The 25,457-nt window shown below is 38.8% G+C and overlaps 1 protein-coding gene and 1 pseudogene across 1 annotated transcript in view; both read left to right on the top strand.

The window, feature by feature from the left end:
• Positions 1-18,500, top strand: part of LOC119509982 — a 60,138-nt gene extending 41,638 nt beyond the window's left edge. Inside the window, exons 4-7 of the mRNA XM_037803927.1 lie at positions 15,223-15,323; positions 16,416-16,541; positions 17,256-17,402; positions 18,214-18,500. Coding sequence (XP_037659855.1) covers positions 15,223-15,323; positions 16,416-16,541; positions 17,256-17,402; positions 18,214-18,363 — 524 coding nt within the window. The 3' untranslated portion in view covers positions 18,364-18,500. The remainder of the gene's footprint in view (positions 1-15,222; positions 15,324-16,415; positions 16,542-17,255; positions 17,403-18,213) is intronic.
• LOC119510254 lies at positions 5,579-6,159 on the top strand (annotated as a pseudogene).
• Positions 18,501-25,457: the final 6,957 nt, after the last annotated feature.

Genomic DNA, 25,457 nt, shown 5'->3' with positions numbered 1-25,457 from the left:
TAAGAATAAGAAATAAAAGTTAAAAGGAACACCCAAATCATCCCCACCATCCCACCCTATTTTTCATTTAGTTTTTGTCCCCATTTTTCTACTCATCCATCCATACACTGGATAAAGGGAGTGTGATCCTTAAGGTTTTCACAATCACACTGTCACCCTCTGTAAGCTACATTGTTATACAATCATCCTCAAGAGTCAAGGCTACTGGGTTGGAGTTTGATAGTTTCAGGTATTTACTTCTAGCTATTCCAATACATTAACACCTAAAAATGGTTATCTATATATTTCATTTCATTTTGCATCCCCCTTTTGGTCAAGAAGATGTTCTCAAGCTCATGTTGCTGGGTCCAGATTCATCCCTGGCAGTCATATCCTGTATTGCCAGGGAGATTTACACCCCTGCGAGTCAGGTCCCATGTAGGGGGGAGGGCAGTGAGTTCACCTACTGAGTTGGTTTAGTGAGAGAGAGAGCACCACATCTGAGCAACAAAGAGGCACTCAGGGGGAGACTCTTAGGCACAATTATAAGCAGGTGTAGTATCTCCTTTGCAGTAATGAGCTTCATAATGACAAACCCCAAGATAGAGGGCTCAGCACATAAAACCACCAGTCCTCAACGTTTGTGAGAACATCAGCAACAATCCAGGTGAGGAAGTCCAACATTTCCACATTTTCCCAGCTGCTCAGGGGCACCCTGCATATACATTTTTATTCTCTGCCCAAATTATTTAGGGATGTCAACACTGATTCTTGATAAAAACACCTAGAAAACTGGGAATAGAAATGGACTTTCTGAACATGGTAAAGGACATATTTGAAAAACCCATAGCTAATATCATACTCATGGTGAAAGACTGAAAGCTTTCCCTCTAAGAATCAGGACCATGACAAGGATGCTTGCTGTTACTGTTTGTTGTCAACACTGTACTGGTAGTTCTAGACATAGCAATTAGGCAAGAAAATGAAAGAAAATCATCCTATTCAAAAATGAAGAAGTAAAACTTTCCCTATTTACAGATGATATGATCTTACATATGGAAAGATAGATATCCATATGAAAAGGAATGAAGGTGGACCCCTACCTCACACCATATACAAAATTAACTCAAAGTGGATCAAAGGCCTAAGTATAGGAAGCATAACTATAAAAATTCTAGAAGAAAACATAGGGAAGCATCCTCAAAACCTTGTGTTAGGCAACAGTTTCTTAGAATTCACATCAAAAGCACAAGAAACAAAAGAAAAACTAGATAAATGAGACTTCATCAAAATAAAAAAAACTTGTGTATCAAAGGACTTCATCATGAAAGTAAAATGATAACCTACAGAATGGGAGAAAAGATTTGGAATCCACATGCCCAGTAAGGGATTACTATTATTATAAAATAATCCTCAAACTCAACAACAAAAGACAAACAACTCAATTTTAAGAATGGATAAAAATCCTTCAATAGACATTTCTCCAAAGAAGATAACCAGATGGCAAAAACAAAACAAAACAAAACAAAACAAAAAACAAAAAAAAAACATGGGAAAGATGCTCAACATCATCAGCCATTAGAGAAGTGCAAATCAAAACCACAGTGAGATACGATTTCATACCCACTAGAATGGCTACTATTAAAACAATGGAAAATATCAAATATTGGAGAGGATGTGAAGACATAGGAACACTCCTTTATAGCTGGTTGAATCAGATGTAAAATGGGCCAACTCCTGTGAGTTATGAGTTTAGCAGCTCCTCAGAATGAATAGAGTTACCATATGTCCTGGTAATCCCACTTCTAGATAAATACCCAAAAGAATTGAAAGCAGGGATGTGAACAGACATTTGCACACTGATATTCAAAGTGGCATTATTCACAATTGCCAAAAGATAGAAGCAACCCAAGTGCCCATCAACAGATGAATGGATAAGCAAAATGTGGTACATAAATATAATGGAATATTATTCAGTTTTAAAAAGGAACAAAGTTCTGAAACAAGCCAGACACAAAGGTACAAATATTGTATGATCTCACTGATATGAAATAATTTGAATAAGCAAATTCATAGAGTCAGAAACAAGAATACGGGTTACCAGGGGCTGGGATGAGGCAGGGAGTGGGGAGTTAATGCTTAATTTGTACAGAATTTCTGTTTGAAAGAAAGGAAAATTTTGGTAATGGATTATGCTGATGGTAGCACAACATTTTGAATGTAATTAACACCTCTGAATTATATATATGAATGTGGATCAAAGGGTAAACTTTAGATTTTATGTATGTTACTAGAATAATTTTTTTAAAACCATAGGACTGCACAATACAAACAGTGAACCCTAATGCAAACTATGGAATATAGTTCGTATTACAATTATAATACTCTTTCATCAGTTGTAAAAAAAGGCACCATACTAATACAAAGTTTTGATAATGTGGAAAACTGTGCTTGTGAGGGAAGAAGAGAATAAAAAAACTGTATTTTCCTCATTATTTTTTGTAAACCTACAACTTCTCTAAAATAAAAAATAAGCATGGGGAAAATGACACAATATCAGTAGAATAATGGAAAGAATAGCAACCAGTCAACAGAAGCTGGAACACAAATGGCATCTTCAAAGAGTATGGAAACAAAACAAAACAAAAACCCATATTTCAGTATTTGTTGAAAATAACCTTCAAAAATGAAGGTGAGGCAAGATGGCAGCATTGAGAGGTGTGGGATTTAGTTAGTACCCTGGAGCAACTAATAACCAGGAACAACTAGTAAATAATCTGGAACAACTGCTGGGGGACAACCATGACAGTCTACACATCGTACACCAACCTGGATTGGGTAGAATGGCTGAGATTGCAGCATAAAAACTGTAAGTCAAAACTGCTAACCATGCCAGGAGCCCCCTACCCTGAGGGCAGGCTGAGCTACAAGACCTTTTTGTGAGAGAAAGCAGCATTCCCTGAGCAAGTGAATATAGCTCAACCTAGCTCAAACTGGGGTTTTAATTAACAAATATGGACTGCTTAATACAAGCTAGAAACATAGACAAACCCCTAACAAGCAGCAAATTACCCTGAGGTTGCTCCCAGTGGAGAGGACGTGGGGCTGATGGAAAAAAATTAATTAAAAAAAAAAGTGCAGAGGCTTTTGGAGATGACTGAACTTAGAGAGCCAGAAAATGGCTGTGCCCCAGGAAAGGAAGAACAGAAGATCAGGTCATGTACTCTCTGACAGGTGAAACTGGGGGTCCATGGACTGCTTCTGAAAGGGGGCTTTCTTTCCCTTTTTCTCTCTCTTAACTTGAGTGGCTCAGTGGAGAAATCCTCAGCCATTTTCAGTTTGCAGCACTCTGACCCAGACAGGGGTGGAGTTAACAGAGTCGGAGAGGCAAAGGAGAAATTCAAATGCAGAAGATAACTCCCTAGGGGTGTATCTTCCCTAAGAGGAAGGAGGTGGGGCCCAGCTCTAGTGCCAGCCCTCCGTTCAGAACTCAGACCCCAGGGCCTGGGGGAAAAGAGTCAACACAGAAACAACCTAACCTGAGAACTAAAGGGAACACACTTCTTCACACCAGTCAGGAGTGACAGTCAGGTTAGGAAAAGCACAGCAGCTAGAGGCTTCTAAGGTGTCAATCTTCTAAGACACACCCTCAGGAAAACTTGATGCTGAATATAGCCCCATTATGAGACCTGAACCCATTCTGGTCTGGGAAAATCTCATTGGGGTAACGAAGGAAACCAGATGCCTGGACAACAGAAAACTACAAATTACACTAGGAAAAACAAAGATATGGCCTAGTCAAAGGGACAAACTTACACTCAATTGAGATACAGTGGAGATATTGTTTCACTTTAATGAAATAATTAATTAAAGATTTTCAAATAAATATGCTAAATCAATGCAAAAACCAAGTCAATGAGTTCAGGGAAGATATGGCAAAAGAGATAAAGGATATAAAGAAAACACTGGGCAAACATAAGGCAGAAATAAAAAAAGTTTGGAAAAAACAACTGGCTGAATCTATGGAAATGAAGGGCACAACACAAAAGATGACAAACACAATGGAGACATAAAACAGCAGATTTCAAGAGGCAGAAGAAAACATTCAGGAACTGAACAGCACACCTGAAATCCTACACACAAAAGAACAGATAGAGAAAAGAATGGAAAAATGTGAGCAACGTCTCAGAGAATTGAATGACAACATGAAGCACATGAATGTACATGTCACTGGTGTCACAGAAGGAGAAGAGAAGGAAAAAGGGGCAGAAGCAAAAATAGAGGAAATAATCAACGAAACTTTCCCATCTCTAATGAAAGACATAAAATTACAGATCCAAGAAGCGCAGCATACCCCAAACAGAATAGATCTGAATAGATCTACAACAAGACACTTATTATATAATAAGATTGTCAACCATCAACGAATCTTGAAAGCAGCAAGAGAAAAGAGATCCATCACATACAAAGGAAGCTTGATAAGACTATGTGTGGATTTCTCAGTAGAAACCATGAAGGCAAGAAGGAAGTGATGTGATATATTTAAGATACTGAAAGAGATAAACTGCCAACCAAGAAACCTATATCCAGCAAAACTGTCTTTCAAATATAAGAGTTTAAAATATTCTCTGACAAACAGACAATGACAGAGTTTGTCAACAAGATACCCGCTCTACAGGAAATACTAAAGGGAGCACTACAGACAGATAGGAAAAGATAGGAGTGAAAGGTTTGAATCACAATTTTGGGTGATGATAGCACAACAATGTAAGTACACTGAACAAAGATAACTGAGTATGGTTGAAAGGGGAAAGTTAGGAGCATGTAGGACACTAGAAGGAAAGAGGAAAGATAAAGACTGGGGCTGTATAACTCAGTGAAACCTAGAATGCTCAACAATTGTGATAAAATGTACAAATATGTTTTTACATGAGGGAGAACAAATGAATGTCAACCTTGCAGGTGTTAAAAATGGGTTGATATTGGGGGAAAATACAATCAATTCAAACTAGAGACTATAGTTAACAGAAACATTGTATTATGCTTCCTTTAATGTAACAAAGGCAATACACCAATGTTAAATGCCTATAAGAGGAGGACATGAGGGAGGGGTATGGGACTCTTGGCATTGGTGATGTTGCCTGACTCTTTTATTGTACTTTAGTTTAATTGTATCTTTTCTTTTGTTGCTTTTTAGCTGTTGTTTTTTTCCTTTCTTTTTCTTCTTTTGTCCCTCTACCTTCTTTGACTCTTCCTTCTTCTTTGTAGAAGAAACAGAGATGTCCTTACATAGATAGTGGTGATGGTGGTGAATGCCTAAATACGTGATTATATGGGGAACCATCTATTGTTTACTTAGGATGGAATATATGGTGTGTGAACAAAACCTTCTTAAATACAAAACAGGTTGAGGGCACTATATTGAATGAAATATGTCAGAAACAAAGGGACAAATATTGTATGGTCTCCTGATATGAACTAATTATAATATGTAAACTCAGAGACAAGAAATATAAGTTACCAGGATAGAGAATGAGGCTAAAGAATGGGGAGTGGTTGCTTTTTATGAGCAGAATGTTTAACTAGGTTGAACGTAAGTGTTTGGAAATGGACAGAGGTGACGGTAGCATGTTATTGTGAGAGTAACAATGCTGAATGATGTGTCTGTGTGGTGGAAAGGGAAGCTTCACGTCTCATATGTCACCAGAAGAAAAGTTGGAGGTTAAAATATGGGAATGGGTCCAATATGGTGGCACCCAGTGATAGTGTGAACTGTGAGGAGTTTGCCAAGTTCCAGGAATTACTCAAGGTGATGAGGACAACTGATGACAGAATAGTACATGAATTAAACACTACGGTTCCAACAGTTTCCTTTGCAGGGAAAATTGATGCCAGCCAAACCTGTAAACAACTTTAGAGTCTTTGATGATAGCTCATGCCAGTAGCGACAGAGTCATAAAACAGTGTGTCGCTCAGACCTCAGCAATAGTAAAAGATCTCTGAGAAGAGAGAGAGAAGAATTTGGACAATTTAGCTTTATTAAAGCAACTTAGAAAACAACAGACAAAGTTGAAATGGATGCAGTCAGAACTGAAAGTTGAAGAAGTGGTAAATGACAGGAGCTGGAAGGTGTTTAATGAACACTGTTGAATTCACTTCAAGCCCCCAAAGAATGAATAAACAAAGAGAGAGACATTGTTTTAAAGGACCAGGTCTCTCAGAAGAGCTAAGCATGGCAGATAGCAAGAAGGTGGGCTTCCTAGGGTGATTTCTGAGCCAACAGTCCAAGACCTTTTGTTGATTTCAGCCCCAGTTAGCCAAGACCTCACAAATAAATAATTCTAATAATTATGGAAAAATCAACTGCTATTTTATACTGATTCTGTAAAAAAAAAAAATTACAAAATATTAAAATAATTTTCTGATTCAGTGTGAAAAAATACGGGAATGTATAAAACAGTGAATCTTGTGGTGGACAATGTCTGTGATTAACTTTACAAATGTTAGAAATCTCTTTCATGAACTACAACAAATGTATGACACCATAACTAGAAGTTAAAATGGAGGGGTATATAGGGAAAAATATACCTATTGCTAACTATGTACTATAGTTAGTAGTATTTTAACATTCTTTCATGGACAGTAACAAATATACTATACCAATACTATGAGTCAATAATGGAGGGGGGTGGGTTAGGGATATGGGAGGATTTGAGTTTTCTTTTTTGTCTTTATTTCTTTTCTGGAGTAATGAAAATATTCTAAAAATTGGAAAAAAATTAATTGTGGTGATGGATGCACAGCAGTGTGATGCTACCATGGGCAATTGTTTGTGCACTTTGGATCATTGTATAGTATGTGAACAATTGCAATAAAATGGAATTTAAAAAAATGAAAGTGAAATAAAGATGTTTTGAGAAAAGCAAAAGCTCAGAGATTGTTTAACCAGCAGACCTGCACTATAAGAAATATTAAAGGAGTTCTTCAAGCTGCAGGGGAATGAATCCTGATGGCTACAAAAAATCAAATGAAAGAATGAGGAGCACCAAAAAGGGTGAACATATGGGTAAACATAAACAACTATTGACTGTTTAAAACAATAATAATAATGTCTTGTAGGTTTTATAACTTATGTAGAAGTAAAATATATGATAGTGATAACACAGAAGAAGAAAAAGGGTAAATTAAGCTGTTTAAAGATTCTTGCAATGTTCAGGAAGTAGTAAAAGTGTAATTTAAAGAAGAATGCAATAGAAGGTTGCATACTGTGATCACTAACATAGTCAATAAAAGAATAAAAAAAAGAATGTATGCCTAATATGCTAATAGAGACAATGAAAAAATAAAACATAAATAACCTTGATTATTCCAGACAAAGGCAAAAAAGGGGAAAAACAAACAAATAACAAATGGGAAAAATAGAAAACAAATAGCAAGATGGTAGGCTTAAAACCCAAGTACATCTTAAATTACGTTAATTGTAAATGGACTAAACACACCAATTAAAAAACCAAGATTGTCAGACTGGATTGAAAAAAACCACACAACTGTATACTGTTTCCAAATGAAACACTTTTAATTTGAGGAAATGTTGAAAGTAAAAGAATGGGAAAAGACCTGACACGTAGAATATGAACTAAAAGAAAGTTGGTGTAGTCAAGTAGACTTTAAGAATGTAAATATTACTGGAGTTAAAGAGGGACAAATATACCAATGTTTAATAATAGAAAGGTGTTTGGGGGGTGTTTCCCAGTTCTCTGTTGTGAACTTCATTTAAAAGAATTTTGAGCATGATGGACTATCAATTAATTCTCTATTATCATTATTTTTCCTTTTAAATATGGTCACATCTTTAATCATCAGTCTATTACTTTGATGTGCCAAATAAGGTGAAAGCAGACACAAAATACAAATATGAAATGGTTTTTAAAAAGGCCCTTTGATATCTTACAACTCAGTAACAAAACAAGCCATTGAAGATGCACAAATGGCCTATAAGCATATGAAAAGATGCTCATCAACATTAGTCACTAGGGAAATGCAAATCAAAATTGCAATGAGACACCACTTCAGACACACAATGACTATTCTCACATAAACAAACAAATCAGACAGAAGATAAAAATATATTTGCAAGGATGTAGAGACATTGGGACTCTACTGCATTGTTTTTGGGAATGCAAAATGATGCATGCATTGTGGAAAAGAGTTTGGTGGTTTCTCAAAATGTTTACCATATGACACAGTTATTCCACTCCTGGATATTTACTCCAAACAATTAGAAACAGAGACTTAAACAGTTACTTGCACACCAATGCTCATAGCATTCTCAATAGCCAAAAGGTGGGGAAAAAAACAAATATCCATTAACAGATGAATGGATAAACAAAATACAGTACATAAACACAATGGAGTTTTATTCCACCATAAGAAGCACCATAAGAAGGAATGAAGTTCTGACAGATGCTACAACACGGACACAAAAAGGCACATATTGTGTATGATTCTACTTACATGAGGTACCTAAGCAAATTCGTAGAGAAAGTATAATAGAGATTACCAGGGGCTTTTTCACTAAAATGAAAAAATTTTTAATTTTCTGAGAATCTATGGGGACCGTAGAATAGGCCTGAGATCCCCAGTTCAGGAAGAGCAGATAGAATTTGTCTTGTTTCTCTCTTCATAGCTCTTAATACCAATGTGGTCCAACAGAATACAGCCTTCTAGAATGTTCAGGAGGGATGACCTCAGAGACAGTCATCCAAATCTACCGTCAAGGTTGTTTTTGCTCACTAAGACTAAAAATAGACTGCAAGAATTTTTGAGGTATTGGCTTATGTCCTCTTCAGATGGAGGTAGCTAAGTGCACCATGGAAGACTGGATGGAGAATAGGCTTTGAGACAAACAAACAAGATGTAGTTTAAAACCCACTTTTATTGCTTAATAGACGGGTGATTTTCAGCTCCTTATCTGTAAGCTGGAGACCACAGCTCCCCTGAAGCAGCAAAGCACCTGGTATTGTCCTTACGAGCAGCAGGTACCTGTCGATGTCAGCTCCCGCCCTGTGGACTCTGTCTCTAACCTCTGAACTTGGACTATGAGTGTCTGTCCTAAGCCTGCCTAGAAAAGTACATATGACTCTGACTCTAACCCCTTCCTGAAAGGAAGATTGATGAACCGGGAAGCAGAGAAGAGGCTTGCATTCTCTGAGCAGAGGCTGACAGGGAAACGGTACAGGAGTTATGCACCCATAAATGGTGATAGTCTGCACCCCTCCCCCACCCTGGCTTCAAGACAAAAATTTATTCCTAGACATTTTATTCTCTTACATGCTATTGCATATGGAATATCTTTCTTGATTTCCTTTTTGGGTCATGCATGCTGATCTCATACTCTGCAATTTTGCTGAAGTTATTTGTTAGTTCTGTTAGCTTTCTATTAGAATCTCTGGAGTTTCTATAAATAGGATCATGTCATCTGCATATAAAGATAGTTTTACTTCTTTCTATCCAATTTGTATGCCTTTTATTTCTTTCTCTTGCCTAATTTCTCTGGCTAGAAGACAGTGTTGAATATCAGTGCTGACAGTGGGCATCCTCTCCTCTCCCTATTCATATGGGAAAAGTTTTCAGGCATTCACCACTGAGTTTGATATTAGCTTTGCATTTTTCATAAATATCCTTTATCATATTAAGAAAGTTCTCTTTGACTTCTATTTTTCTGATTGTTTAGTTTTCATTAGAAAGCCCAATAATAATGTAAGGACTTATTTATCAAGCACTTACACAGAGCTTACAGTGTGCTAGGCTCTGCATTAAGTAGTTTATAAATATTAACTCACTGAATCATCACACCCTAAGAAATATACTATTATCATCCTTGTTTTACTGGTGGGGAAACAGGCATCTTGCCCTGGACAGCACAGCCAGTAAACTGCTGAGTCAGGGTTCAATCAGGTGGTCTGGCTTGAGTCATGGTTCATGAGCACTGAAGCCTGCTGGCTCTCTCACAATGTGGTGACAAACATGACAAGGCTTGTTACGTTGGTGGTTAACATATCAGTTCTATCCAAAGCAATATACAGATTTGACACAATCAGAATTCCAACCAACTTCTTCAAAGAAATAGAAAAAACAATCATCAAATTTATATGGAAGAGTAAACCCCAAATAGCCAAAGCCATCAAAAAAAAAAAAAAAAAAAAATTGGAGGACTCACACTTCCTGACTTTAAAATTTATTACAAAGCTACAATTTTGACCTAAATATAAGAAAGAAAAGTATAAAACACCTAAAAGAAAATATAGGGAAACATCTTAAGGATTTTGTGCTAGGCAATGGTCTTTTATACTTTACATTAAAACCACAAGAAATCAAAGAAAAAATAGATAAAATTGGTACTTCATCAAAATTAAAAACTTTTGTGCATCAAAGGACTTAATCAAGAAAGTGAAAAGAACCTATAGAATGGGTAATTTTTGGAAACCATGTCTGATAAGGGTTTAATATCCAGAATATATAAAGCAATTCTACAACTTGAAAATAAAAAGACACACAACCCAACTTAAAAATGGGGGAAAGACTTGATTAAACATTTCTCCAAAGAAGATATACAAATATCCAAAAAGCACATTTGAAAAGATGCTCAAATTCATTAGCCATCAGAGGAATGCAAATCAAAACCAGAAGATACCACTTCACACACACTGAAGTGGCTACTAACTGAAAAAGGAAAGTAAGTGTTGGAAAGGATGTGGAGAAATAGGAATACTTATGCATTGTTGCTGGGAATGTAAAATCATGCAGCCACTGGGGAAATCAATATGGAGATTCCTCAGAAAGTTAAGTACAGAATTACCATATGACCAGGTAATCCCATGCCTAGATATTTTCAAAAGAATTGAAAGCAGGGATGAAGAGACATTTGCACACTGATGTTCACAGTGGCATTATCTGTAATTGACAAAAGGTGGAAGCAACCGAAGTGTCCTCCAACAGAAGAATGTATCAACAACATACGGTATATACATACAGTGAAATATTATCCAGCCATAAAAAGGAATGAAGTTCTGATGCATTCTACACCATGGGTGAACCTTGAAAACATCATGTTGAGTGAAATACACCAGACAAAAAAGTACACAAATACTGTATGATTTCATTTATATGAAATAAACCAAATATGCATAATCATAAAGTGAGAAACTAGAATAAAGGCTACCAGGAACCAGGTGGGGAAAGGGAATGGGGAGTTATTGTTTAATTGGTACAAAGTTTCTTTTCGGGGTGATGGAAAAGTTTTGGTAATGGAAGATGAAAATGGAGGCACAAATTTGGGTGTATAATCAACACCACTGAATTATATATCTGAAAAGGGAAAAAAGGGAAATTTAAGTTGGATATAATTTACCACTCACACACACACAAACCAGTAGAACTATTCCACACAAGTGAAGCTGCATGTAAACAGTGCACTGAAGTTAGTAGCATAGTTGTAATAATATTGTTTCATGAACTGTAGCAAAGGTACCACCCTAATGCAAAATGTTAATAAGAGAGGACTCTGTGTGGAGGGGAGGTATATGCAAACTCTGTTTTCTGCTTCATGTTTCGGTACACCTACAACTTCTCTAATTCACAATATTTTTTTAAAAAAAGAAAGTCGCATAATTTAACTTCTGTACCTAACGGCTTCCCAGAATCCCTACAGTGGACTTGCAGACCCTCCATGACCCAGCCCCTGTTATCTCTGACCTCATCCCCTACCAGTCGCCCCCTAATATCCTTCCAGCCTCTCTGCTGTTCTTTGAACACTCCAAGCATACTGCTGCCTCAGGACTTTTGCGTTTCCAGTTACTCTTGAAGGGAATGATCTTTTCTCAGACACAGACAGTATAATGTGGTGGTTAAGGGAAAACACACTACACTGCCTGAGTTGGGGTCCTGATTCTGCCACTTGCTAGCTCTGTGGTCTTGGGCAAATCACTTTTCCTTACTATGCCTAAGAATCACCTTACGTAAAATTATCATAAAAATAGTTTCTACCTGTCATGAAGATTCAGATAATATGCATTAATTGCTTAGAATGGTGCTTGGCACATAATTACTACTAAATAAATAAATATACAAATACCCACATATACATGTACAAACACACATATACATTCACAAGCATATACATATGTATACACACCCATGTATGTACATTCACACACCATGAACATTTGCACACATACAGACCCACACATACACATGTGAAAATATACAGAGGCACATATACTTTCACATACATATATCTACATTCATAGAAACAATGCATACATACCTTCATGAACACATACACACACTTAAATTCACCCACACACATATATTCATACACATATACATTCAAAGACACATATTTATACACACATAGAAATACATACATATATTCACATATATATATAATATTCACCCACATATTTTACACACACATATATGCATTCATATACACACATTCATTTATACACATATATACCTTCACAAATATATTAACACAATATATTTATGTACACACATACATATATAAAAACAAAACATATATATACAGACACATGTATACCCATATACACACACATTCACACATACATACACACATACATGTATACCTTTGTGGTGGTTTGAAGTTGTATGTATCCCAGAAAACCATGTTCTTAAATCTAATCCAGTCCTGTGGGTGTGAACACAGTGTAAGTAGGACATTTTGATGAAGCTACTTCAGTTAAGGTGTGGCCTACCTCAGTCAGGATGGGTCTTGATCCTATTACTGGAACCCATTATAAGCGGAGTGAAATTCAGAGAGAGGGAGGGAGGGAGGGAGAGAGAGAGAGAGAGAGAGAGAGAGAGAGAGAGAGATGGAGGGAGGGAGGGAGAAGCATGAAGCATGAAGGTGAACCTCAACAGAACCTAGAAGAGAAGGCAGAGGCCACCACGTGCCTCGACATATGCCAAGCTCAGGACCAAGAATAGCCAGCAGCCGACCCCAGAACACCACAGTCTTCAGGAAGAAAGCATCACCTTGATGACAACTTGATTTGGGCTTTTTCCCAGCCTCAAATCCTGAGTGAATAAATTCCCATTGTGTAACCAGGCCCATTTCATGAATTTGCTTGAGCAGCCTAGGAAGCTAAAACAACCTTCATGCACACATACACATATATTTATAAGTACATATGTACTCACACACATGTATACACATTCACAGACATATACATTTATACACACATGTGTATATGCACACAAATATATACTTTTTCACACATACATACAAATTCAAAGATATTTATACACACACATACATATACAGAGATATACATTCATACACACAAACACATATACATTTACACATATACAAATACCATACATGTATATATACACAGAAATATATAACTTCACAAACATATACAGATATATATTTGTACACACACGTCTGTCTCCCTCTTTCACATCCCCTGTAGGTCTTTGCTCAATTGGCAGAGAAGCCTTCCATGACTTCCCCACACAGCACTGCAAAGTCCCCAGCGTGAGACATCAATCTCAGTTTCTTTCCTTGGCACTAAGTATATCAGCATTTATTTTCTTTTTATTTAGGGAAATGACAAAGACCCAGTTTATCAGATTTAAGTTTCATAAATCAAAACTTAACGTTACATATTTAAACAGTTGTCAAAACACTTAGGTATCAGCATTCATGCACAATTGAAAATGGCCTTAATTTATGTTAAACCAGAAATGTATCACCAGTAATGTATTACTGTCTTTCACAACTAAGCACTGAAAGAAAAAGAAATGATTTTTGTAGACGATTCATCCCAACAATGTTAACTTCACAGCAGACTGATTCTACTTGGTTCACACTTCAAACAAAATGGGAAAGAGCAAGATCCAGGCTGCTATTAGTGTATAATTTTGTCCCAGTACTGCTAAAGAGTCATGATTCACCTTGGAGTAAGTTAAAAAAAAAAGCATGCACACAAAAATTTACAATAATTTTAAAGGCAAAAAAAGGCCTAATTTGGTCACCACAATAAACTCAAAAGTCTGTGACGTTCTTTGAGGTTACCTACAGAACTGCTTGTTAGATCATATACTTTGAAAGTTGTCACCTTTCTGTGTATGTGTTGTATGTCACAATTGTGGAACTATAACCCATAGCATTCTTTGAAATTTGCTCTCTAAATGCTTGTTAAATCATACTTTGAAAGTTATCACTGATCTGTATATATGTTAAATTTCACAATAAAAAGGTATTTTTTAACGAACAGGTGCTGTGGTGAGCATTTTTAACACCTCGACATTATGCTAGTGATTTGCTTGTCTGTTTCTTGCCTGTGTGAAAGCTCCTTGAGGCAAGGATGTGGTCGGCTTTGTTCACAGCTGTGTCCCCAGCTCTCAGAACAGGGCCTGCTCCGTGAAGGTGCCCATTTATCCTCGTCCAGTGACTGTGTGAATGAGTGAATAAAAACACTCTCCTCCAACACCATCTTGAGATGAAATGAGGTAATGCATGTTGGGTGCTCAGTTGAGTCCCAGGCAGGGAATATGGACACAGTAATGTCACCTGCCTTTTCCCTCCCACTGCAGCTTTCAAGTATACACAGGGGGAGCTAAGCCCCAGGCTGGCAATCAGAATCTAAGGGCAGAAAGCAGAGGAGACGGTGATCCCCAGTCAGCAGGAGGCTTCAGAGGCCAGGAGAGAGAGGCTAGGACAGGACCCCACCTTTGTTTACGAAGGAATGCTGCCTGAGGTATAGACGGTAATTGTGGGAAGGCAGGGGGGTGACTTGGAGGCCAGTGAGAAAAGGCTCAGTCCTGGCCCACGTGGAGCTCATGGAGCCCATTCCAGGTGGAAAGCTTTCCTCGGCCCATCTTCAACAACCCTCACAACTCCAAGACTTAGGCAGGATGTGTGTTGCCTCAGTTTCTCTGAATAGGAAATTGAGGCGTGGACTGGTGGGATGATTTGCCAAGTCACCTGGTCAACAAGAGCTAGAACTGTACCAAGAACTCACGGTCCCCTCTGTATTCCAGGGTTGTCCAACTCTGCCTCACAATGCCAACACCAGGACAGGAGTTGTTCACACTGCTACACTATGTTGTGATTGGAAAAAACTGAAAAGACAAGTCCTTTTAAGTGGCAGGAACCATCTGATTACCTTGTCTTACATTAATTGCATAAGAAATGTCTTCTATGTTTTGAAACAGGGACTTTCAAGGTACAGAAGTGGGATATAGGCAGACATGATTTCCTTGAATCTGCTCCAGGTTTGGGAATGTTTGTGACTGTTACAACTTACAATGATGAGGTAAACATTCTTTATGTTTTTTAAATAAAATCTTTCATTTGCTAAGTATGAATGTACCCTGCATCCCTGCAAAGTTTTAAATGTGTTAGTTATGTGACAGGAGCACTCATTAATCAACACTTATGATTCTTAATGTGTACATTGTAATTCTAAATAAAGGCAGCATGCAAAGGGGAATTGAGAACATGGCAAGATTCTTCTGTTTTCTCCAAATCAATATTGAAAGACTTTTTTTTTAAAAAGTAGAATCTTTATTGTATTTTATAACTATGCATAATATATATCTGTTTATAAAATTCAAAACAACATAGAAATAAACTAAACAGAAAATCAAATTTCCCCAACAAATATAGCCACTATGAAAAGCCCAAGTATATTCTTTGGGACATTTTAAAAGTGTGTGTGTGTGTGTGTGTGTGTGTGTGTGTATACACACACATATATATAGACATATATACATATATACTTGCACATGTGGTGTTTCAAACACTATGTTTTTCAAAAATAGCATACTATAGAGATTGCTCTACAAAACGAAAGGAACACCTTTTCTTAATAGTAGATATAAATCTAATAACACTTTGTGTAAATGTATTTAATTAATTCCCTACCAGAAGGCATTGAAGTTATTTCAAAATTCCAGTTTTGCTGTTACAAATGACATCACACTGAATGTTTTACACAGAACCTTGTCTACTTGTGCATTTCCAAGGATAAATTTCTACAGGTAGAACCACTGGGTCAGTGCTTATGCACATTTTAATTTTTAATACATTTGGCCAAACTTTTCTCCAAAATGGTTCTTCCAGCTTATGAGCTTCACCAACAATGTCTGGACAGTGCTTATTTTGGCACACTACCTCTGGGTACATTTTAATCTTCCCCAGTCTGATAAAGAAAAAGGGATGTCTTAATGCAGTTTGTACTTCTCTGATTACAAGCCAGGCTGAGTATTTTCTCATATGTTTTTGGCCATTTGATTTCTTCTTTGGGAACTGCACAATTTTTACTAGATGATATAGAGGAAATTTATATTTAAAAATGAAAAGCAGAGAATAATAAACTTGAACTATATAAATCCTCTTATTGTAGGTATTGCTGTCAAAGTTATATGGCCCACAAGGAACATTCTATTTTACTTCCCATTCATCTGGTGAGCACATCATCTGCTTAACATCTAATTCGACAAAGATCTGGTCATTTGGAGGGAGTGATCTGGTGAGTGGCGTCTCCCGTGTCGTTGTCCATGCACCCAGCGTCCGTGCTGTCCAGGCTTGACGCCGGCCCGCAGAGCCATTCCCTGCAGACTGGCCAAAGCTTATTCAAGTCCCACGTCCAGATCTGGGTGCAGCAAAGAAAGAGGGAGTGGGAGAGCTTGGGAAGGTTCAAGGGAGAGCCAGGAAGTTGAGTAAAGGGTTTTAAAATATAAACTATGCGGGAAGGGTAAGAGAATTGTGATTACTCAGGCTTGAAAACAAGTAAAGACTGAGGGGTGGATTAGTAAGGAATTCTAATAAATAAAATGCATACACGGTGGTGGTGATGGCCTATTTCCTAAATGTGCTGACAAAGACTAAGAAAATTTTGCTTTAGCAGGAGTCATTTAGTTATAGATGAATAAAAATGCCCTGTGGGCAATAATAAATTTTTGCTGTACCAAAGGCATTTGCCTAATAGTAAATTTGATGTCCAGGTTACCAGTTAATGCATTATTTTTACAAAGAAAAACTGCTGAGCAGAATAGGGAATAGAGGGGCAGGGAGAAAAAGAGACAGAGCAGAGGAGTATCGCAGGGACCCAAAGCCCAGTTCACCAAATGGAGGGAAGGGACAGAAAGGGGAGGGCAATGGGAGGAAAGAGAGGGAGAAAGGAAGGAAAAAAGAGCAGAGTTATTTTGGAAACATGACTTGCTTCCTTTTGTTGTCTGTGCAGCGGGTCCACTTAGATATTCGAGTTGGAGAACATGACCTTGATGCAGCCATGGCACAGGCAAAGGACAAAGTCAATGAAGTCAGAGTGAAGCTTGAACATCTAATTGAGCAAATGCAGCAAATAGTCAAAGAACAAAACTATCAAAGGGTCAGTTTGCCTATTCAGCTTACTTTACCTCTTCATTCCTCTTCATGCCAGGGAAGGCATTTCCTGAGACAAAGCCTCTGGAGCAAGGAACCGCCTGCTCCTTGGTCTTTCTCTATGAGCTAAAACTGCAGACATGCAGGGCTGGAGAGAGCCATCTGTCCCTCTGTCTGCTGGAACCAGAGCTCCTTGAGGAAAGGGGCCTGGGACTCATTCGCCTTTTTACCCCCAGTGCCAGACAAAGTGCCTGCAGCAAGTATGAGCCTAATAAATGTTAATTCTAGAACAAACAAATAAATGCTTTCAAACACACCCTCTTAGCAATGCAAATGCCACCTTGTAGGTTTGTGCAGACTCTTCGAGTATAACCCGCTTTCTTTATCAATACTTTATGAGTCACTGCACTTAATGGAGTCTGGGGAGAAGTGAGCTCAAGTCTGGCCCACCACTCACTCACTTTTGTGTTGTCTCTAAGCCTTCATTTCCTCATCTGGAAAATAAAATGAAGACGGGTGTGATCATTCAATAAGGAGTGCCCAGTGCTCAGCAGAGAGTGGGTTAAGGACTTGCACGGTCAAAACCCATCATTTCTGGGCCATGTGCTATATAAATATTTGCTTTGCCTTATGGTGGCAAAATAAAATGTATAATTACATCATAAGTCTTGATATATTACATCAAAATGTAAAAATGTGTTTTATAAGGTTGATTCTTCCTTTCTGATACTTAGCTAAATAAAGCACTCTGGCAAAAAAAAAAATCATATACTGAGGTACTTCAAGAATCTAAACCCACCCCTTTCTCTTCTCTATAGGATCGAGAAGAAAATTTTCGAATGACCAGTGAAGATACCAATGGCAATGTTTTATGCTGGGCTCTTGCACAAACATTAATCCTTATCTCGGTTGGACTTTTCCAAATGAAATACCTTAAAGACTTCTTTATAGCTAAGAAGCTTGTTTAAAAGTTATTCATAATGTTCAAAAATTGATTGAACAATTTATGATACACAACTATATGCTGGTACTGTGAACAACTGATTGTACACTGTGGACGACTGCATGTGTGTGAATATATCTCAATAAAACTGAATTTAAAAAATATTGTTGAGACATTGTATCAACCGGTTCATTCTTTTCTTTGTTGAGTCATATGCTATTGACTGAATATACTGTAATTTGTTTAACCATTCTCCTGTTGATGGACATTTGGCTTGTTTTCAGTTTTACTATTTTGAATAAATAGGCTATGAATATTACAAAAACATTAAAAAACATTAAGAAAAAAGAAAGGATGCTGGATTTTGTCAAATGTCAATTGGAATCATGTGGTTTTTTCCTTTTTGATTTGTTAATGTGGTGTATTACGTTAATTGATTTTCTTGTGTTGAACCACCCTTGCATACCTGGAATAAAACCCACTTGGTCATGAAAAAAGAATTATTCATAAAGGCAAAGAACTACCTGCTAATTTTCATACTTGAGATAATAGGTCAAAACATGACTATAAATATGTATTGTTTTATGAGATCTCAAAGACATCAACATTTGAAATTAATTTCTAATTGATCAGCATTTGTAACATTGGCAAAAGTTTACTTTAATAGTGTAGCTTCTGAATTTGACAGAATAAGCACATCACCTAATTGCTATTTTAAATAAAATGTGTGCTGGACTCAGATGTCTGGCCAGGGCTGGCCAGCTGGGTATTCTGTCTTCACACCTTTCAGCCTACCTTGTGTTTCAGGTGTACTGCGACAACTGCCTTGTAGCAGGCCCGGCCCCCCCCAGACTCGCCATTGTGGGAACAGTCGCGGGCAGGGGGTGGCAGAGGCAGCCCTCTAGGTGGCCGTCGGGGTAGGGGTGGGGGGAAGTTGTGCACGGGGTGGCTGTGTGGAGGCGGCTTGCAGTAGAGGTGTTGGGGGACCAGCACGATTGTGACTCTTCAGGGTGGGGGCTGTCCCTGGGCTGGGAAGTCATGGTGACCCACTGGGTGCCTCATCAGGTCAGCAAACAGCAGCCGCTTCTGGGCTTCACAGGATGTAGAGGCTACGACAGAAATGAGTGGATATCACAGCTGGAAACTGCACTCTTTGAACCTGGGAACCTGTCAGTTTTTAGTCTTAGCACCAGGAAGAAAGCAGTGAATAAGACAGTACCATTCATTCCCTGCCCTGTTGGGAAGGCAGACATCAAACTGATAATCACTCTATGATGCGTTGAAAGACAAGTGCAGATGTTTAGAAGGTGCATCCTCACTGAGTCAGGCAAAGACAAAGGCAGGACCAGAAGGGGCTGTGAGAGTCAGCTTGGGGGAGGTGGGATGCAGTGGGCACAGGGCAGAGCAACAGAGTCGGAGGATCCCAGGCAGAGGGAACAGGCAAATGCACATGCCCCAGGGAAGAGGGAGGATAAAGAGGTCTGAGGAGCTGAAAGAATTCCCGAAAAGCGGGAGTACAGACTAAGTTAGCCAAAGCATGCCGAGGCTTGAGTGGTATAGAGGACCCTGTGAGCAATGGGAAACCATTTATCTTTTTAGGAATAAAGCATAAATGCAAAGCATGGTGACTTTTTACAAACTATAACTTATCCGTGACCCATCCCCACCCCCCAATTAAGAAAGAGTACTTCACCACTCCCTCAGAAGCCCCTTCTGCCTCCTTCCCATCAGCACCCAACCCAAGGATAGCCTCTGTCCTGACTTCTAGCAGTGTAGATTTGTTAAGTCTGGCTGGAATATTACATAAATGGAATAATACAATATGACTCTTTCTGTATCTGGGTTCTGTTATGCAACATTTTATTAATGAGATTTGCCCATGTATTTATATACAATTATAGTTGGTTAGCTTTCACTGCTGTACAGTACTCTGTTGCATGAAAATACTCTTAATTTATCAGTTCTACTGTTGATGGGCATTTGGGTCATTTCCTGTTTGGGACTATTGTAACACTGCCGAGGACATTCTTGTGCACATGTTTGGGTGAGCACAGGGGCACATTTCTGACTGAGACCAGGAAGTGGGTTTGAGTGTGAGACTGATGGGCTCACCTGTGGACACTGCTTGAGGTACCTCTGAGTGCCATCCAAGTGGAGAGACAGGAGGCTGTTGGGTATCTGGGTGTGGACATGAAGACATCCAGGAATATGTTTGGGGAGCCATTAGCAGGTAGATAATAACTGAAGATATTGGAGTGAGGTGAGGACTGAGGATGGACAAAAGTGGGTAGAGCATTTTTAAAGAAGTGAAGTGAAGATAGGAGAAGGGTGTTGGGGGAAAAAGGAAGTGGAGTCGTTGGTGAACTAGACGTCCCATTGAAGTCAAAGACTCAAAGGTGCTTGAGAGTATCCACTGGGTTTAGGGGTGCGCAGGTCATGGTGCCCTTAGGTAATCTTGTTGCAATGGTGGGGTCAGGAGTGAGTTAATGGTGTTGGGGTTCAGGAAGACAAGAGTCAGGTGTGGTGGCTCTTTGAGGAAGCCAATGGCGGCGTCCAGTGTTGGCAGGTGTTTGTTTAAGGACTTGAGGCAGGGGAGTTGATTCTCGGGTACCCATGGCTGTTGGAAGCACACACAATAAGCACACAAATATGAAAGGACACACAATACTGGTGAGGAGGGATGGGGATCCTATGCAAGACACCGGTGATGACTATCCAGAAATCCATTGCTCAGAGATAAGCCCTGGTTTAGCTTCAACAGATTTCCTTCCAGACTTTTTCCCAAATGACATTTAGCAATCTACTTTAATTCTTAATAGGACATGGTTGTCTTTCCATATTAAAATGCATCTGTACCAAAAAAGGGAAAGATTAAAAAATAAATCCATATCATCATTTTTAAGGCTGCATAATATATCTTTTTTTAGTCACAGTACCATACTTAATTTAACTGATTTTCTGTTAAAATACACTTATATTTTCTAATATTTTGCTATTAAAACACCACTTAGATAAACAGACCTGCTGAAATATTTGTTCACTTACTTAATTTTCTCCTTTGGATATGTTCTTAGAGGTAGAATTGCTAGACTGAGGGTGTGCACATTGAAACTGAGACATATTACCAAACAACCCTCCAGAAAAAATGTGCTGCTTCATATCCCCAGCATTAACATATGAGTGCTAATTTTCCTCCCCCTTTTGCATCTCTTTTATTGGTGACCTTGATTTGTTTCACATGTTCATTGGCTGTTTGCAATTTTGCTGATTGCTTATTCAGGTCCTTTCACATCCTTTTCATGGAAGGGTTTTAAAAATTGATTTGTAAGTGCTATTTATATATTGTGTCAACTCTATTGTCTATTAGATAATTTCCTTTCTGTCGTATTCTTAATTCATATTCCACCAACAGAATTTGTAGGTTTTTATGAGTCGGCTCTGTTCATCTTTCACTCCTTGGTTTCTGATTGTGACTGTGCATGGAAGGAATTTCCCCGCTTCAGACAATTCTTTCAGCAGAATCAGTAACAGAGAGAAATACAGGGGCAGGAACATGTCAGGATAGATGTTGCTAGGACAGGGGACACTTGAACTTCTTTGTTGGAAGAGAGGAAAGGATGTTAGAATCCACTCATTCCACAAAATGGACAAACACATAGGTGAAGGGATTAGGCTTGGGCTGGCAAAGCACGTTTCCCAAGCCAGGCAAGAAGGAGGCAGAGGATTCGGTTGTTCTGTGGTAGTTACGTCTAGAGGAGAGGGCAGGGAAGGTGAGGTAGATCATGACTGGGGGCTTCTTTTATTTCTCTCTAAATAATAGGAGGGGGCTTGTTTGAACACCCACCATGGAGCATGATAACAAAGAAAGACAGAAAGAACCAAAGGATGGAAGGATGGCCCAGTGCACTGTATTGAGAACTCAGCAAAATTGGAATCTATAAACCTGTAAATCTACTTTTCCATTAACTGAATTTTTCCCATTCTTAACTGCATTGGAGAAGAAGGACGGAAAAGCAGGCTTTTCTAGGTTTGGCATCAAGTGGGAGCGTTTTCTGGAAAGATAAGGAACAAAGAAACCATGGTGCCCATGTGGTTGGCCCTGGGATCCAGCTGGGTGGTGAAGAAGTGAAGCTTGGAAAACATGAGAAAAAAGGCAAGGCTCAGAGAAGAGTTTGTGCTGATCTCAAAGAAAGAGCAGTTTAGAGAAGGAGAGCTAGAAGGACAGGATTTCTGAGTGTTGGGGTGATAGAGCTCTGCCCAGGTGTGGTCATGGGGGAAGGTGTGGAGTGCAGTGCAGCTGCCATCCCTGTGTGAGAGGAGGTGAGAAGGTGCAAGGCTGGTGTTACTGGGCTGCCACATGGAGGAGGTTTCTAGGTGCTTGGAATCTCATGGAGAGGAAGACATGAAGTAGGAGCTAGAAATCACTCTGGATCCAGAGGAAGGGTCCTGGAGCTTGGAGGTGGGCGTTAGCTGGATGGCAGGGGGTAGAGGGCACCGCCTTTACATTCTTGATGCTGGCTTTCCCTTGTATGTGGCAGGAGCTCAATAACCTATTTATTGAATGAACGAATGGTCTGTCACGAATGTTCAGATGCCTCCTGCAGTGTTGTAGAGTGAGACAGAAAGGGACAGAATAAACTTGTTTATCTGTTGGCTGGGTGGTAAAGAGCTGTTTTCACTTTGAACAATTAAAAATGTTTAATTAAGATATCACTATAAAATCTAATTGTACCCCCCCCCCAAAAAAAAATCTAGATTTGTGCCTAATGAAGTATCTTTGTGATCACTATTTTGGGGCTTATTTTTCAAAGCAGAAAAAAAGTTGTTGTTTGTATAGATCTCTTCAACCATGTTCATACCGACAGTCTCATCCACTGTCTGAACATGAGAAAATTCAAAAGCCATAATCCTGTATATTTGTTGAAGAACCATTGTAATTTAAAGTCTGTGTTTATATGTGTTTAAAAGCACTAATAAGTGTAATATAATGATATTTGCTTTTATTTTGTAGGTGAAAAGGAAGAATGCTTGATTTGTAAATTTCCTTGTCCCACAGTTTTACTTTCAAAACATATAAGCTGGAATCTGTAGAATCTGAATATTAATCACAGTAGTATTTCCTTTTGGTTTTTAAAGCTATCTTTTTAGCCATAAATAGGCCTTATTCATAGCTTGTTGGATTGGGCAATATTCCTGAAAATTAAAATGAGGCTAAGTAGATTTCTTCAGTACAAATGTAAACCCATTTACAGGATGTTTGGTTTGCTAAAGCTGCCAGCATGCAATACAACAGATTGGTTTTTACAATGGGGGTATATTAGTTCACAAATTTACAGTTCTAAGGCCATTAAAATGCCTCAATTAAGGCAACAACAGAATAATACCTTCTCTGAATAAAAGCCAATGGCATCCAGGGTTCCTCTGTCACATGGAAAGGTACATGTCTGACTCTGCTGATCCTTCGCTCTTGGGTTTAGCTTCTGGTTTCAGTGGCTTTCTCCAAAATGTCTTTGGGCTTCTATCTCAGCATCTCTGAGTGCTCTACAAAATGTCTTTGCCTTTTAACCTCTCATAAAGGACTCCACAAGGGGATTAAGACCCACCTTGAATGGGTGGGTCACAACTCCATGGAAACAACGTAATAAAAAGGTCCCACCCATAATAGTTTTGTCCCCACAAGATTGTATTAAAAGAACATAGGCTTTCTGGAGGTACATAACAGACTCAAACCTATACCCCACCATCTGGACCCTAAAAAGACATGTTTTTCCATATGCAAAGCACATTCATTCCATCATAATATCACAAAAACCTTAAATAATTTCCATAACAATATTAAGTACAAAGTATTATCAAATCAGTTACTGGTGTGGTTTGTCCTAAGACAAAATACATGTCTGGCTGTGGAACTGTGAAACTTGGAACAAGTCATCTGCTTCCAATATACAAAGGGTGGACAGTCATAGGATAAATAATGGTCCCATTGCCATAAGGAAAAATTGGAAGGAAAATAGGGGTCATGGGTTCCAAAAACCCACAGGGTAAACTCCATTAGATTTCAAAGTCTGAGAGTCATTTGTAGAATGACATTTTATTCTCAGGGCTTGAGAGAGCAGCAGTCTCACCCTTTCCAAGGGCTTGCACAGTGGCTTTGTTCTTTCTGAATGCTGAGGTAATTGCTACAACATATCTAAGCTTGGGGAAGACCATGTTCTTCTCTTCCCCACCCTCCTCAAGCATTGTGGTGGCCCCCAGACACCTTTGCATCCCTGGGGCACAGGCTCTCCCCTCTCAAAACAGTAGAGTGGTAACCAGGCTTCCCCAATCCCTGGGGAATGTGCTCCACCTTCTTTGAATTCTGGGACAAACTCACTCTCTCCATGTGCATGGGTGGGTCTGCTCTCCTGGCCTGAGGTGTCTTAGCTCCAGACCTTGGCTTCCATGGTTCTGCCTTTGAAGTAATTTTTCCTGCAATCTGTCTCTTTTCTGTCCTTTTAAGTCAAGACTGGCAGGGTTCTGCTTATACAGATCCACAAAAAAAATTGTCAGTTTAACATGTAGCATACAGGAATCAAAGCCATCAGACAATAGGACTTTCCACAAATCCTTCCTGGATAACTCCATCTCCAAGCCTGGCTCATCCTGACATGGCTGACTGCTTTCAGGTTTGGTTAAATCCTTATGTAGGGCACCAGTCTCTGAGGTCTCACTTTCTGGAAGCACAGAGTTTTCCAAACCATCATTTTCTGGTTTCTTTTTACTCAAGAGTTCAGTTCTCAGCTTATCCCTTTCCTTTCGTATTTCACTATAAACTACAAGTCAGACTGCATTTTCCGCATTTAGTTTGGAGATCTCTTCAGCTAAGTATCCCTGCTCATTGCTTTCAAATTCTCCCTTCCATCCAACACTAGTACTCAATTTTGCCAAATTCTCTGCTACTTTAAAACAAGGATTGCCTTTCTTCCAGTTGGCAATAACACATTCATCATTTCTGTCTAAGGCCTTGTGCCAGTTTGGATGTATTATGTCCCCCAAAATGACATTCTCTTTGATGCAATCTTGTGGGGGCCAATATATTAGTGTTGATTGGATTGGAACCTTTTGATTGGATGTTTCTAT

The sequence above is a fragment of the Choloepus didactylus genome, chromosome 15 (genome assembly GCF_015220235.1).
Source record: "Choloepus didactylus isolate mChoDid1 chromosome 15, mChoDid1.pri, whole genome shotgun sequence".
NCBI classification, from domain to species: Eukaryota; Metazoa; Chordata; class Mammalia; order Pilosa; family Megalonychidae; genus Choloepus; species Choloepus didactylus.
The sequence above is the reverse complement of the archived record's forward strand: the minus strand, read 5'-3'. Positions and strand labels throughout refer to the sequence as shown.